This window comes from Delphinapterus leucas, chromosome 11 (genome assembly GCF_059928025.1).
Source record: "Delphinapterus leucas isolate spDelLeu-1000000601 "Yukka" chromosome 11, BTC_Dleu_Yukka2, whole genome shotgun sequence".
Taxonomy (NCBI): Eukaryota; Metazoa; Chordata; class Mammalia; order Artiodactyla; family Monodontidae; genus Delphinapterus; species Delphinapterus leucas.
The window spans coordinates 96,918,955-96,933,947 of record NC_143139.1 but is presented as its reverse complement, the minus strand read 5'-3'; the positions used below and the strand labels follow the sequence as shown (position 1 = coordinate 96,933,947).

The 14,993-nt window shown below is 50.2% G+C and overlaps 1 protein-coding gene across 1 annotated transcript in view; it reads left to right on the top strand.

Moving 5' to 3' along the window:
- EFCAB6 (EF-hand calcium binding domain 6) overlaps positions 1 to 14,993 on the top strand; it is a 215,550-nt gene that overhangs the window by 192,516 nt on the left and 8,041 nt on the right. The window contains 3 exon segments of the mRNA XM_022596843.2: positions 3,598 to 3,825; positions 12,593 to 12,823; positions 14,118 to 14,271. Coding sequence (XP_022452551.2) covers positions 3,598 to 3,825; positions 12,593 to 12,823; positions 14,118 to 14,271 — 613 coding nt within the window.

Below are 14,993 nucleotides of genomic sequence, written 5' to 3'. Positions count from 1 at the left end.
AGGTTATCTTGGAGTCAGCCAGCCGTGTCCACTGATTTATTTGTATATTCTGGGCCTAGCTCTTCTGATTCTACTATTCTGATTATATCAAGTTTATGGTGTTTTTATATCTGGTGGCTCAAAAACATCATTGCTAGCCGTTTCCAAAAATTTCATGGCGAATCTCACATATTTCTTTTTCTTTACCAACTTTAATATCTATGTCTAATGAGTCCCCCAAATATCCACTGAGGTATTTTTTCTTTTTTTTAATTTTTAAATTTTATTTAATTTTTTATACAGCAGGTTCTCATTAGTTATCCATTTTATACATATTAGTGTGTATATGTCAGTCCCAAGCCATTGAGATTTTTACTAGAGTTTTATTGATTTATAATTTGAGAAAGGTTTTACCTTTGGAAGTAGAGTCTTCACATCCAGGAACATAGTATGTGTCTCTTTTCATTCCAGTCTTGCTTTAATAACCTTCAGTAGAACGCGTATGGCTTTCTTTGTATAGGTCTTATGCCTTTCCGATGTAATCTATCCCAAGGTATTCAGTAGCTTTGTCATTAATGTGAATGTGGATTATTTTTCACAATGCACTTTCTAACTAGTTATATTTACTGTTTAAAAGAAAAGTATTGTGTTTTTTGGGTATTTTTTACTTGAACCCAGCCACTTTCCTCATTGTCCTGAGATTTTCTAGTTGTAAGATCATATCCCGAATAATGATAAATCTTGTTTTTCAACATTTATACTGTTTATTTCGTCTTGTCTTATTTCAAAAGCTGGAACCTCTAAAAATGTGACTAGCAGAATTGACAGTGAGCACGCCTGTCTTGTTTCTGACTTTAATGGAAATGCTTTCACCCATGTAACATATTTGCAGATAGCGTCTGTTAATATTCTCGTGTTTAGGATGTTCATTTTATTTCCATGTAGTTTATATGTTCTGTTCTATTCTATACCATTTAGTCAGGAACGGCTGCCGAATTTTGTTAAATGCCTTTTTGCCATCTGTTGATATGTGACCTTTGCTAATATAAGGAATTGAAGTTTTGCTAATTCTTGAAGGATTCTTATTCTTGGAATAAACCCTAATTGATCTTGGTAGGCCCTTTTAAAATATGGCACTAAATATTCCTAAAGTTTTCTTTTTTTTGATGTATTTGCATTTATATCCGTAAACTGCCTTGGCTTATATTTTTCTTTCCAAGTGTTTTCTTTAGCACATTTTTGTATTAGGGTAACATAAAATGAACTGGAATACTATATATATCTGGAATAATTTGACTAATGTAAAAATTATCTAGGCTTGACACCTTTTTACTGATAGATGGTAGATCTTTTAACAGCTTTTTAAATTTCTTTGGTGGTTACCTGTCTATTCAGGCTTTCCTATTACTTAAGTTAAATTTAGTAATCTATATTTTGCTCGAAAATGATTCAATTTCCTCCAGAGTTTAAAGCATATTAACTTAAGTTTGCCCATCCTACTTTGTTAGAATTCTTCCATATCTGTTGTTAAAATAGTAGTGTTTCCGATTCGTTTTGTGTGTTAACGCTTTCAAAGAGCAGTCACACACACCGTCTCAGGGGAGCCTTGATTCCTCCTGGAAAGATAAGGAAACTGAGGGAAGCATGGTTAAGTGGCTTGCGGGGTCACACAGCCGGTTAGAGGCAGAGTCTGGCCTCAGACCGGGGACCCGCCTTCCCCTGCGGGACACGACCACCTGTGCTTCTTCCAGTTATGTTCACCTGGGGTGCGTCCTCCTCAGGCCCCAAAGGCGTGACAAGTGTAAGGATGGACTTCGAGCCTGAGTCTCCATCCAGAAAAGGTCCCTGTACTCTCTGAGCACCAACACCCCTTGCAGTGTTTAGGGAAAGGCCCTCCTACCTAGATACAGGGGGTGCATTTTCAACTGTTTGAACAAGTGTAAGATGCATCCGTAATACCACTTTTTTTCTAGAATGAAAAAAGAAAGGCGTTCATTCGCTTTACAGATGGCTCCAAATGGACATATTTAAAAGCCTCTGTTAACCTTTGGGTGGTCAAGGATGTGGTGGGCTGTGGTCTGAGTGTGTGTATGTTCACGTTTTGGGGGATATTCCCAGCAGCATCCTGTGTTTAATACAATTTCACAAAGTAACATCATACTCTATCCTGAAGGATAGTAGCATATAATACCTATATTGCTATGGAATTGCTGAACATGAATCATGACCAAGTTTTAATACAGGCTGGGGGGATTAGATTGATCATCTGGTAAAGTGCTGGTGCTTTGAAAGAACTGTTATCCTAGCTAACAGTCATGAAGGGTTTTGATGTGGAGAAACCCAGTGTATCTGAGAATCCACTCTGGTACGGGGGCAGCATGCATGCCTCCGTTACCCCTGGGTTCTCACGGAGCCCGGTCTCCCCTCCCACCCCGGGTCTCCGTCCCGTCCTCACACTCCAGGAGGCGACCTGCTGATGCAGTGACCACAGGTGTAGCTTCGGGGCCTTCTCCTAATTGCAGCAAGTAGAGGCACATCAGGGCTGCAGCCCTGGCCCTGTTCACTGCCCTCGCAGGAGGCTGGGGACTCAGCCGCCCCCGACCCCGGCTTCGCCCTTCCAGCTGCAGTCTCCTTAGTGCCCAGGATAGACAGAGGCCCTTGTCATTTCCAGGGCTGCCGATGGTCACTAAGGAACTTCCCTGCTCTTCCTGTGGTCTGTCCGCCACACGGATCGTCAGCCGATGCACACTGAGATGCTGAACGTGGGCTGAAGGCCCCTCCAGCTCACCTGGCCACGAGCCCTTTGCCGGCACGTCAGCCTAAACATCCAGTAAAGAGATCCTTCCTCTGCTCCTCTTTCCTCGTGGCTCACTCCTCCCCCCAGAAAGCTGTCCTGGGGTGCAGACAGGGCCTGTCCCTCCTCGGGGATTCTCAGCACCCTGGACAGCGCCCGGCAGGCCCTGAAAGCACCTCCCAACACCCGGCTGTCCTTTCCCTATGAGGGGTGCTGAACGGGCTCCAGGCCAGCGGGCGGCTCTGTTGTCCCCACAGCCTCCAACTGCAGGAACCTGTGCTCATCAGGATCAAATCCCTGCGGGTCTCAAAGTTTCAGACCCAAAGGGACACTTAGCCGACAGCGGCGCTGCAGCACAAGGCGGTAGCAGCCATCCAAAAGCCTCCTTTCACATTCTAACTGCTGGCCGTGTAAATTAATCAAACTGAGGTTCGGAAAATGAAAGCAGTCTGGATCCACATCCCTGTTGATTCCCTTACCGCTCAGAGCAGACACTCACCGTGTGCTTGTTACACAAACCAGAGGACAGGCTGAACGAGTGAAAGGATGAGGGGAAGAGGTGCGCCCTCCCCAGGCCTGGCCCGGCCCCTTGCCCTGCCCCACGGGGGCCGACATGCTCTGCTTCTCCTCCGTGGCAGGTCAGCCCAGGCTTCCTCTTCAGCCGAATCTGCCCCTGCAGTCGGGCCTCTGGGTCACACTGTCTCCTGCCTCTTCATCTTCCTCACCAAGCTGGACCTCCCGGGACCTGCCCTGGCTGAGGCACGTGGAGCCAAGGTGATTCTTTATTTATTAAATGGATCAATTTTCCATTCTGTTTTGCCCAGGCTGCTGCTGAGTGGGCTGAGAAGATGCCCAAAGGCCCGCCGCCCATATCTCCCAAGGAAATGGCAAACCAAGAGGTCCTGGCCCGGCTCCACAAAGCTGTGACCTTCCACTACAACACGATCGCCCAGGAGTTTGAGAACTTCGACACCATGCAGACCAATACCGCCTCCAGGGACGAGTTCCGGTCCATTTGTACTCGCCACGTCCAAGTTCTGACGGATGAGCAAGTAAGAAACGCATTTCGTTTCGCCTCCTAAGCAATGCGTAAAGAGTTTAAGACTGTTCTCTAGTTTTTTTAAATACTTGAACGTTTTTTGGGGGCGGGGGATGGGTTGTTGTTATTTAGTTTTAAATCTTACTGGAGACTCACGGAGCTTTCTGTTTATGTAACAGGTATGAATCGCACCATTTCAATCAGGGTGCAAATAATATCACTTTTATTTTTAAAATCAAATTAAACTCGGCTCCAGCTACCACTGTTCTTCTTCCTCCTTCCCCAGATCATTCCTGGGCTTAAGTGATCCTAAGAGGGGGCCAGTTTCTCCCCACATCTGAGCTGGGAGTGCGGGGCTAAGGGCGGATGTAGAGCTGGTAGGCTGCTCTGATGCTCCCACCACCTCGCGGCTCCCGGCCTCTCCCTGGTTCTGCTGGCGGCGTTTCTGGATGCTCTGGAGCTACCCCCACCAAGCATGCTGGTGACACGCCCACCCCCAGTGGGCCTCTCCACTGTCCACAGGCTGGACACAGGCCACCCTTTCTGAGGGCCTCTTGCCCATCACAGATCCCTCACAAGAGTTTCTCTGTGCTCTCTTCCCCAAGGACTGAGCTGGGCTCTTTTTAGCTCAAAGATCTAGCAACCTGCTGCCCTGGCCTCTTTGGCCCTTCGTGGCTTTCCTAGGGCGAGAGCACCTCCCAGCAGGACGGCGTCCCAGGGGCCTGCCTTGGTCACTGGCCTCAGCCGATAATCTCACTGAACGTCCGCACTGGGGAGCGGAGCCCTGGCTGCTTGGTCCTCACTGTGTCCCCAGCACTGAAACGGAGCCTGGCACAGAGCAGGTGCTCAGCGTGTCCCAGTGAGTGGACAGTGTCCACGTTCCCACCCCCATCCCAGCAGTCCAGGGGCTGAACAGCCGATAACAGAGCACCACTGATCCAGTCCCAGAAGCAGATTTCCCTTCTTCCCAGAAAATGCACTGCTACCATCCCTCTTCAGTTCTCAGGTGAATTGATGCCCCATCCATTCCCAGAGAATAATTCAGATGAGAAAGGAACTCCAAAATACTCACAAAAGCAACCCCGCCTCCCCTCTTCCTCCTGGCTCTGCTCAGGCCCAGCCCAGGGGGCTTTCTACAGCTCCCCGTGTGGAAATGTCATTCTTTCCCCTCCAAAGTTGGGTCACTCCAAACTCAAGTCTCACACTGTCAGAGTTTTAGGGTAAGGACTGGAAGTATTCACGGGGAGGGGTGATCATCACGTCCACCCTCCATCCCTACTTAGGCCTCTGAACTTACTGCCCTAAAGAATGAATTTGTTAAAGATATTAGTAATATGAACATCAGATTTCACTTTCCTAAAATATCACCTTTTTTAGGCATTATGATCATTTCTGCCAAGCAAAAACAATGCCCTATTTCCAAACAATTCTGTCCCTCAGAGCCTCCAAGCCAAGTGAGCTCTCTATTTGCAAATATCAATACTTCTCTCCATCACTACAGATGGATAGAAGCCTTTAAAATTAGTACAGTTGCATTTATTATTCTATGGGGCCGACTAATAAAGGTTGGTAATGAAGATTTTTAGTAATAAAGATTTTAGTAATAAAGATTTTTCATTCCATCTAAATGAGCAAAATTTTACTCTAATTATAGGTATAAATTAATGACATGCCGACATATCCGGCATTCATAACAGAGAATTTGATTCTAATTGCCCACTAAGAAAGCTTCACCATTCCCATCACGGACAGCACCCCCCACCCCCCACCCCCTGCAAAAAAATCAAGCGCTTACTTTTGAATGCTGCTTTCTAAAAATACACGGACACATCTCAAAGACAGTCTGCACCATTGAGAACATCAAAGTCTGGCATGAGTACTGTGGTTTAAGTTGGGTGATGATTAACAGAAATTGTGCTATATTTGGGAAGGATGCTTCTAGATACAGGCTAGTAAACAGAAAGCAAAAGCCCCAGAGATCCACATGCTTTCTTCTTGCATGAGTTGCTTAGCCAGCGACCTTCTTGGTTGGATGGCCCAGTGTCTGGCACAGTAAGACACAGAAGTAATTTGCACTCTGGACATGTCTAGACCCCTCATGCCATCATGGGGAAGAGTTCACCCGAGATACTGGGACAGTTCCGACCACGTTAAACAGTTTTCAGGTACAGATTCCATGACTTCGTTTATCTACATTATAAAGACTTATCTCTAAAAAATCCAATCATCGTGAATCTGAGGGGCCAGCTTTCTTGACTTACAGAGCTCCGTAAGTAGGGAAGTGCCACATCTTTAGAAACCTTTTGGCACAATTAACCTTTCAGAAAAGGAGAGCGACTTTCAGAGCAGATGCAGTCAGACACTGACAGGTCTTCATGGCTCTGCATAAAGCGTGTTATAAAAGCCTGTGGAACTGGCTCCGCCTGGATCTGGCTTAAGATAGAGATCCCATGGGGAGGGCCTGTCCTGGTGAGGCGATTTAGGTCAGTCCATAGCGACCGCATGAGGACTTTGAATGTGCAGCTATATTAGGGGAAGGAACCAGCAAACATTTCTGAGCATTCCAGATGTGATATTTCTAAAACAGACAGCTTCAGGAAGAGAGAAAAATGCAGGCAGACTTGGGTTTCGACCCTGCTTCTGCACTCGTCCAGCTTTGTGACCTTGGAGAATTATTCAACCTCTCTGAGCTTCAATGTCCTTCCCTCTGAAATGGGACAGTGCTCCCCAGGCAGATCCAGGTGCCCTCCGCTCTGCCCAGGCTGCAGTTCTGCCTTCCCCATCTTTGCCCGTGAAGGCCCTGCCTGCCCCTTCCCCCGCCCTCTTGTATCTGGCCACACCGACTCCCTCTTCCAGACTCACTTCGAGCCAAGTGAAGCCTTTTCTGACCACACCTTTACCTGCTGGAGCTGGCCACGCCCCGCTTTGCCCTCCCCGCTCCCCCACCTTGAGCTCTCCATCATCTGGCTGAGCCCTTGGGACACCCTTGCATGTTCTTGGGCACAGAGCTTCCGGTCTTGGCTGCACAGTGAGTGCCCAAAGACAGCATGCATCCACTCCTTCACTTATTGGGGGCCCTCTGAGCTCAGAGTGGTGATGTTAGGTCCGAGGGAACCAAGGCGGGCCTGCTCCCTGCCTCTGTTGAGTCTGCATCCTGGGAGGGTAGAAAGAGGTTAAACACCTGTGGTACATTATTTCTGTAACTCCACACCGCCCTCTGCAGCAAAGGGACATGCAGCGTGCTGGGAGAGCAGAGCTGGGGGCTGACCTGGACCGAGGGGTCAGGGCTGTTTCCCTGAGGACACAATGCTGGAATGTGGGCGTTGCCTCTGAGAGGAGACCGGAGAGAGCAATGCAGGCAGAGGCAGCATCCTCGAAGTAGGCGCAGCGGGCACGCTGCTTAGATGGTGATGCTGCCAGCCAGCCAGTGGACACCAGAGACACACCCTGCCCGTGGGGTCTGTGTTCCCTGAGGGGCTGGCAGACAGTGAACAAAATATGTGTATGTTGGATGGTGACAAATGCTCTAGAGGCAAAAAAAAAAAAAAAAAAAAAGCAGGGAAGAGGGTAGTGCTAGGGAATTGGGAGGGTGTATTGTGAGTAGGGCGGTCAGGGGAGGCCCCTGAGAAGGTAACATCTGATTAAAGACCTGGGTCAGGTGGATGGCTGGGAACAGCGGAGGTTGGGTCATGAATGCGTTTCAGAGTTGGAAGCAGCAGAATTTGCTAATGGATGTGGGTGGAAGAGTGAGAAGGGGAGTAGAGGATGGGGAAGCCAAAGGAGCCGTGGATGGGGTGCTGTGGGGGGCAGGGGGGAGGGGAGGGCGGGCGTGGGGCACCTCACTGGTCCATTGTCCTCAGTCACATCTTCTGTCCTGCTCTCCTTCCTGTTCACTTTCTTTTTTGCTCAAGTACATCTTTACTTGCTCTTTCAGGGGAGAGGAAGCCCGAGAGCTTCCCTATTTCACCCTCGTCCTCAAAAGATAGTTTGTCTGGGGATAGAATTCTAGGTCCAAGTTTTCTCTCCCTGACCCTTTCAAGCGGTTTCTCAATTGCCTTCCAGCATCTCTCGGTGTTGATGCGACATCTGCTAATTATCACATGCTTTCTGCAGGGCCCAGATCCCAGTGGGAAGAAAGGCAGGGGCTGGGCTGCTCATGCCACTTCCTTTTTGCCAGAACGCTGCTCTGAGACAAGGGGTGAGGTAGGAGTGAGTGAGGAGAGAGGAGCCAGCCGGGCTGTTCGGATAAGTCCCAAATGCTCCACACGCAGCTCGCCCAGGTGGGTCTCCTCGGCGTGGTTGCCACCGCCGGGTGGTCCTACAGTTGTCTTGGCCTGGTCCTAGGGACTGGACTCCTCCTGCCTTGGCCTCTAGGCTTTTGTCCTCAGTGACTGTGGACACTAGGAGCACAGGCCAGTTCCAGTTTCTACGTCAGGTAGTGGGTGATGGCTTGGTTCTAACTGCCCATCTCACATGGGGGCCTCTTGTCCCTGTTCCTGAGAGAGTACCGCCCCCCACCTGCATCATACCATGCCTCGAATGCCATGGGCTTCTTTTCCATTTCTGTTTAATCCAATTTCCCTGTTGTGTTTGAATAAGGACAATGCATTTTATTTATTTATTTTTTACATCTTTATTGGAGTATAATTGCTTTACAATGGTGTGTTAGTTTCTGCTGTATAACAAAGTGAATCGGCTATACATATATCCCCGTATCTCCTCCCTCTTCTTTCTCCCTCCCACCCTCCCTATCCCACCCCTCTAGGTGGTCACAAAGCACCGAGCTGATCTCCCTGTGCTATGCGGCTGCTTCCCACTAGCTAGCTATTTTACATTTGGTAATGTATATAAGTCCATGCCACTCTCTCACTTCGTCCCAGCTTACCCTTCCCCCTCTCTGTGTCCTCAAGTCCATTCTCTACGTCTATGTCTTTATTCCTTTCCTGCCCCTAGGCTCCTGAGAACCTTTTTTTTTTTTTTTTTTTTTTAGATTCCATATATATGTGTTAGTATACGGTATTTGTTTTTCTCTTTCTGACTTACTTCGCTCTGTATGACAGACTCTAGATCCATCCACCTCACTACAAATAACTCAATTTCGTTTCTTTTTATGGCGGAATAATATTCCATTGTATATATGTGCCACATCTTCTTTATCCATTCATCTGTCGATGGACGCTTAGGTTGCTTCCGTGTCCTGGCTACTGTAAATAGAGCTGCAATGAACACTGTGGTCCGTGACTCTTTTTGAATTATGGTTTTCTCAGGGTATATGCCCAGTAGTGGGATTGCTGGATCATATGGTAGCTCTATTTTTAGTTTTTTAAGGCACCTCCAAGCTGTTCTCCATAGTGGCTGTATCAATTTACATTCCCACCAACAGTGCAAGAGGTTCCCTTTTCTCCACACCCTCTCCAGCATTTATTGTTTGTAGACTTTTTTGATGATGGCATTTCTGACTGGTGTGAGGTGGTACCTCACTGTAGTTTTGTTCTACATTTCTCTAATGATTAGTGATGTTGAGCATTCTTTCATGTGTTTGTTGGCAATCTGTATATCTTCTTTAGAGGGACAATGCATTTTAAAAAAATAGTTTGCTCCTCTCTGCTGAAACTCCCCATCTGTTCATGCATGTTGGGTACCTTTTCTACTAGATCCATTAACGTATTAGCCATAGTTGTTTTAATGTTCCTGTCTGACAATCCCCACAGTGGGGTCATCTCTGACTCTTGCCTGTTGATGGCTGTATCTCTTGGCAATGGGTCGGGGGTTTTTTGTTTGTATGTCTCAAGATTTTTAAAACATGGAATGCCAGACATAGTGTGAAGAAGAATAGTAGAGATGGTGGTATCAATGATATTTATGCCTGGAAATTGGTGCACCTCTTCTCTGTCAGGCTATGAGTGTGGGAGCGTTGTTGAATCAGTCTGGTGGGTAATTGAGCTACATTTGAATTTTGTTGTTGCTACTCTTCCCCAGCGTCAGATCCCTCCAGCAGAAGATTGCCCAGGGCCCCCGGGCTTGAGTGGGTTTGCTATGGCTCCGCCCATGGCTTTGCTTCCCAGTAGAGGAGGGTCTGGAGAAGCGGGCGGTGTTTCACGTCCATCCCCCACCAGTGGCTTCACGTGGCCTCTTGGGAGCAGTGGCAAAGGCTGCAGAGGAGAGCTTGTGAGTGTGAGCGTTCCCTGTGCCCGTGACTCCCAGCTCTTCTAGCCTGAGCGCCAGCCCAGCTTGGCCTTTAGGAATTTGCTAACATCTCGGCTGATTTCTTCCCACCCTCGCACTTCCTCCTGAGCCCCACCAGGCATGAGAGCTGGCGCGTCGGGCTCTCCTTGGAGCCTCGGGGCTCCGTGGAGTTCAGTCCTCTTGGCTCCTGCAACCTCAACTGTCTCATGGGCTCAGGAAAAGTTCTGAGTTTGTAGGTATTTGGCTTTTTCTTGTTAGAATGGGAGTGGCGTTCGCCTGCCGCTTTCCACATCACAAGCAGAAGCGGAACCCGAAGTGGTGAATTTTTAAGTAGTTAGAAGGTAGTTGTCTGCTACTCTGCGTTTCCAGGGGACCTTTCAGCAGGCGTGCATTCTGCCCCGTGACCTGGAAACTTGCTGACATGCAATGAGCTTGCCTTTCAGTTCCTTCACAAACCACAGGAATTTTACCCGGGTCTCACGTCCAGCTCACAGGCCCATAAGTTTCCAGAGTCTACTTCTGTGGTACCCATTTCCAGTCTTCTGATGCCCCTCCTGTCCCCACAGCCCACACCAGCCGCCATCCTGGACTGCATCTCCAGGCTGCATCAGTGTCCTGGGCTGTAACCCATCAGGGCTGAAGAGCCACACGTGGGCCTCCACTTCCCCACCCTCCCAGGCCCGTCCTAGCAATGTGTATTCTGCCCGTTGAAGCCCCTTTAGTTAAAATAGGATAAGAATAGGGTTTGCGCGGTCCTACCTTGACCTCGCTTGCCTCACAGGCTTTCATTAGGAAGGTGGTGGGCGCCTGCCTCACCTGCCTGAGAACGAGCCCCTTTTGTTGTCCTTGGCCGTTCTGCAGGCGTCCTCATTTCCATGCTTCAGCTCTTCACTGCCTCCTGAAGCATTCATGCCCATCCTTTGTATCTGTCCTTAATCACATGACCTTCCTCCCACTTGCCTCCCAAGTCTTGCTAAGATGCGAGAGCATGAGAGCCCACCGGCAGCCCACCCTCCTTTAAGCCACATCTTTGTTCCTTAAGCCCTTCCTGAGAGTCGTGATGGGGACACGGTTTAGCCCTTGCCTCCAATCCCTCTTCATTTCTAGAGGGTCTTCCCATTGTCTGATCAGTCTTATCATGTGATACGGATCTTCAGCCGTTAAAAAAAAAAACAGGTATTGAGCACCTACTGTGTGCTAGCACCTTTGCAAGATGGTTGGCATCTAAAGATGAATCTCAGAGGATCCTTCGGGGAGTCTCTCAGCCAGGCCAGGTGTCACCTCATGGGTGGTTTCATCAGGATGCCGGAAGGGAGAGAAGAGGCTCCGGTCTGCCCGGTGGTTCTGGAAACCTTCCCTGGAGGAGACCGGTGCGGGGGTTACTGCCCTTGGTGATGATGCTGTGGCCTGTCTGAGCCCATGTGGGCACTTTCTCAGGGACCCTCACTTCCACTCCCCCGAGTAGTTTTCCCTCATTGATCAAAATTAAAGCAACATAAAACTACAGGTGTGATAAATGACACTGAACTATACACACACACATGAAGTTGTTACGTAAGATGTAACCTTGGAGGGAAGTTGGGTGGAGGGTCCCTGAGGACCTCTCTGTACCATTCTTGCAACTTCCTGCAAATCTATAATGATTTCGAAATAAAAAGCTAAAACACATCAAGAATGTTGTCCCAAACTAAGCCGTTTTCCCTTCTCAGGGCCTGGAATATTCTCCCTCTCTTCCTCACCCCTCAGTACTTCATTTCCAGAATTTCAAGTAGAGCCGGACATGGTCCCTTTTAATATGCATCTGGAAAACCCCAGTGGAGCCCACAAGCCAAGCCGGTTTCTGACCAAGTTCAGGCACAGGGTAGGAACATCCCTCCCATGGACTCAGGGGTGGAGAGGCAGCTGCACTGGGCCTCGGGGGCTGTGAAAAAGCAAATTAGAAGCAAATTACCATCTTCTCGGCCCCCTGAACAGCCCCCGAGTCATCAAGGGCGGCTCACTTGGCATTGAATCATTTTGCAACATCCCTGCCGGGCCGCGTGTGGCCCTGACCCAGCCCGTGACATCAGACGGCACCGACACAAAACCATAAACTTCTGCTGTTCTCCAGATGCCTCCCTTTTCATCTTGTGAGAAGACATTGTTTGCCCTGAGGGTGAGAAAAATTGCGGTGGCTGAGGGCTGCAGCACCTGTGCGTTGTTTGCAGGGCTCAGGGGGCCTTCGAGGAGCAGGAAGGAGCCTGGCTGGGCTCCCGGGAGCGGGAGCGAGGTGGGCTGTGGCTTGATTTGCATTTTCTCCTAAAACATTCTTCTGTCCTGCAGCTCAGTCTCTGTGACTACTCACAAGACTTAATGGCCTTAAAGTGCTCGCTAAGGGCCCAATTCAATTAAAAACTGTCCTGCAGAAGCCATGGATAATCCTCCCGCGTCTGCTTTCCCAGGAAGCCGCAGCCGGATGGGTGTTTTTCTTTTTTCAATTTTTCATTTGACGTGGGCCCTGGACCCTGCGGAGGAGAGTGCCTCTTTGCTGGCTTCTTCCCCACTTCTGAGGGTTTGCCACTAACCCTGGGAGGTGACCTCTGCTTCTTTGCCAGTTTGACAGGCTCTGGGACGAGATGCCCGTCGACACCAAGGGAAGGCTGCAATACCTGGACTTCCTGAGCAGCTTCAGCTCGGAGAAGGCGGCCCCACCGCCGGCCCCGGGCGACTCGGCCAAGGCGCAGAGAGGGTGCAGCGTCCCCGAGGTCTCAGAGAGAAGCAGGTCTGCAGGGTCATCGCCCACTCGAGACCTGAAAGCAGGGTCCAAACCGCGGAGTCACCCCTGCGTAAGTTCCTGTCTCGCAGCATCTAACTGGGTTCACGTCCCGCCGGGGCTGGGGTCCTAGTGTCCCCACAGGGTGTGGGTGACCGAGAAGGTGGCCAGGGTGAGCCTGGGGTGGGGGGCTCAGAGGAGAGCCACTGGTGGGTCCTCTCAGTCACCTGCCTGGGAGGGGAGGTAGCTGTGGGCACGGGGGTGTGGGAGGGAAGAGTAAAGAGGATTCAGAGCAGGAAGGGACCTTGGGGGCAGGGGCGGCATGTCAGCCACACGGAGGGCATCATCTCGGACGAACGCAGATGCCCCAGGGTGGACAGCCCCGCCGTGGGCCACAGGACCCGCAAGGTAAGTGTTGTCACACCCGTTTTACGGTTGAAGATACGAGGCCCTAAGAAGGGTCCTCGTGAGTTCAGGTCGCTTGTTAGACACAGAGAGAGCTGATTTCAAACCCAGGCCTGTCTGACCGCACGGCCCTGGACCTGGGCCGAGGCGCCCTGGCCTGGGATTGGGAGAGGCGCTCAGCCTCGCCGAGGCTCCCCTTCCTCTGCAAGAAGCTTGACGGTGTCTCCGGGGGAGGGCTGTTGAGGGGATGCCAGCGGGTACAGGAGCACACCCACCGCCGAGCCTCGTGCACGGTGAGCGCTCATTCATTCCTTGGGCCTTCAGTCAACACGTGTTTACCGACGCCTACTGCGTACGGAGAATGAACACAGGCCCCTGCCCTTGTGACGTTTACGGCCTTGGGGGCGACGGGCAAGAGCAGTGAACATGTAAGGAAAGTATTTAGTGAGTTAAAGATGGTGTGTGGAGCAGAACGAAGCATCCCGAAGGCGTCCACGCCTCAGTCCCCGGAACCTGTCATGTGTACCTTACATGGCGAGGGGCAATCAAGGTTGCAGGAGTTAAAGTTGCTCATCGGCTGACTGCAAGACACGATTGTCCCGGAGTGTCCGGGGGCCCGAGGTAATCACACCGGCCGGTCACTGGGGACACAGAGGCAGTAGGGTCACACCGGAGAGATGCAGTCTGGGGGAGACCCACCCGGCGTTGCAGCTTTGAAGGTGAGGGACGGGGCCACGGGTCAAGGAATGTGGAGGCCTCCAGAAGCCAGAAAGGGCCGGCTATATATTTGTTTCCAAACCTGTTTCTGTTAAAATGGTAACATTACCGTTTTTGTTTTGTTTTTCATTTTATTTCTGAAAAAATGCTGCCTGTGAAATTGTGCGCCTGAGTCCTATCTGTGAGTTTCTCTTATTACTTCCATGTGGAATCTCAGGTTACAAGACTGTTTTCTATCTTGCTAGACCCCCGCGAGCACGACCCCGCCCCTGCAGAACTGCGAGCCCATTGAGAATAAGCTGCGGAAGAAGATCCAGGGCTGCTGGCGCGAGTTCCTGCGAGAGTGCCAGGAGAGGGACGCCAACAAGCAGGGCGAGATCCCCGCCACCGAGTTCCAGGGTGCGTCCTGTTCCCTTTCCCCCTGGGGATACAGGGTCACCTCCCAGCACAAGTCCACTCCTCATGGCGGCGGCAGGGGAGTGACACAACAGGGGCCCGGCGGGGAGCACCTCGATAAACCCCCAGTATGGGGGACAAGGACTCCTAACGCCTCAGCCCCTACTAGGCAGGTCCACACCTTCCTGATCAGGTCAGCACGCGAAACCACGGGCTGGGTTGTGGTCTCTGGGCAGGTTGTAAATGGTGACAGACTTGGAGAGCTGAGGGAGGTGGGACATGGGCGGGGCGCAGGGGACCGCTGGGGACCCAGCTCTGCCCTGTTGATTCGATTTTCGCCGTGTAGCACTTGGGTAGTCTTCAAATAAGACCAGTTAGACGTACACTCCCACTAATTGTTGCATACTGTTTACACAACCTTTCACATTACAGGAAAACCTGACCAGGTCACTCCTCTGCTTAAAAGCCCCCTCAGCCCATCCCCCACTCCCGCCGTCTTTAATATATGGACCCCTTTTAAAGGAAAGCGTTTTTCCTGAGAACCTTCTATATCAACATAAACTACTTTTATGGTGTAAACTCTTTAAGTGAACAGCTCCTACCCCGCCCCCCCAAAACAAACACTTATGAGTTAAATATAAAAGTTTGAAATCAGTTATAATTAAACGATGTGACATGGATTTGATGTGACATGTCTCGCTGAAACGAAATCACCAGTGTGGGTT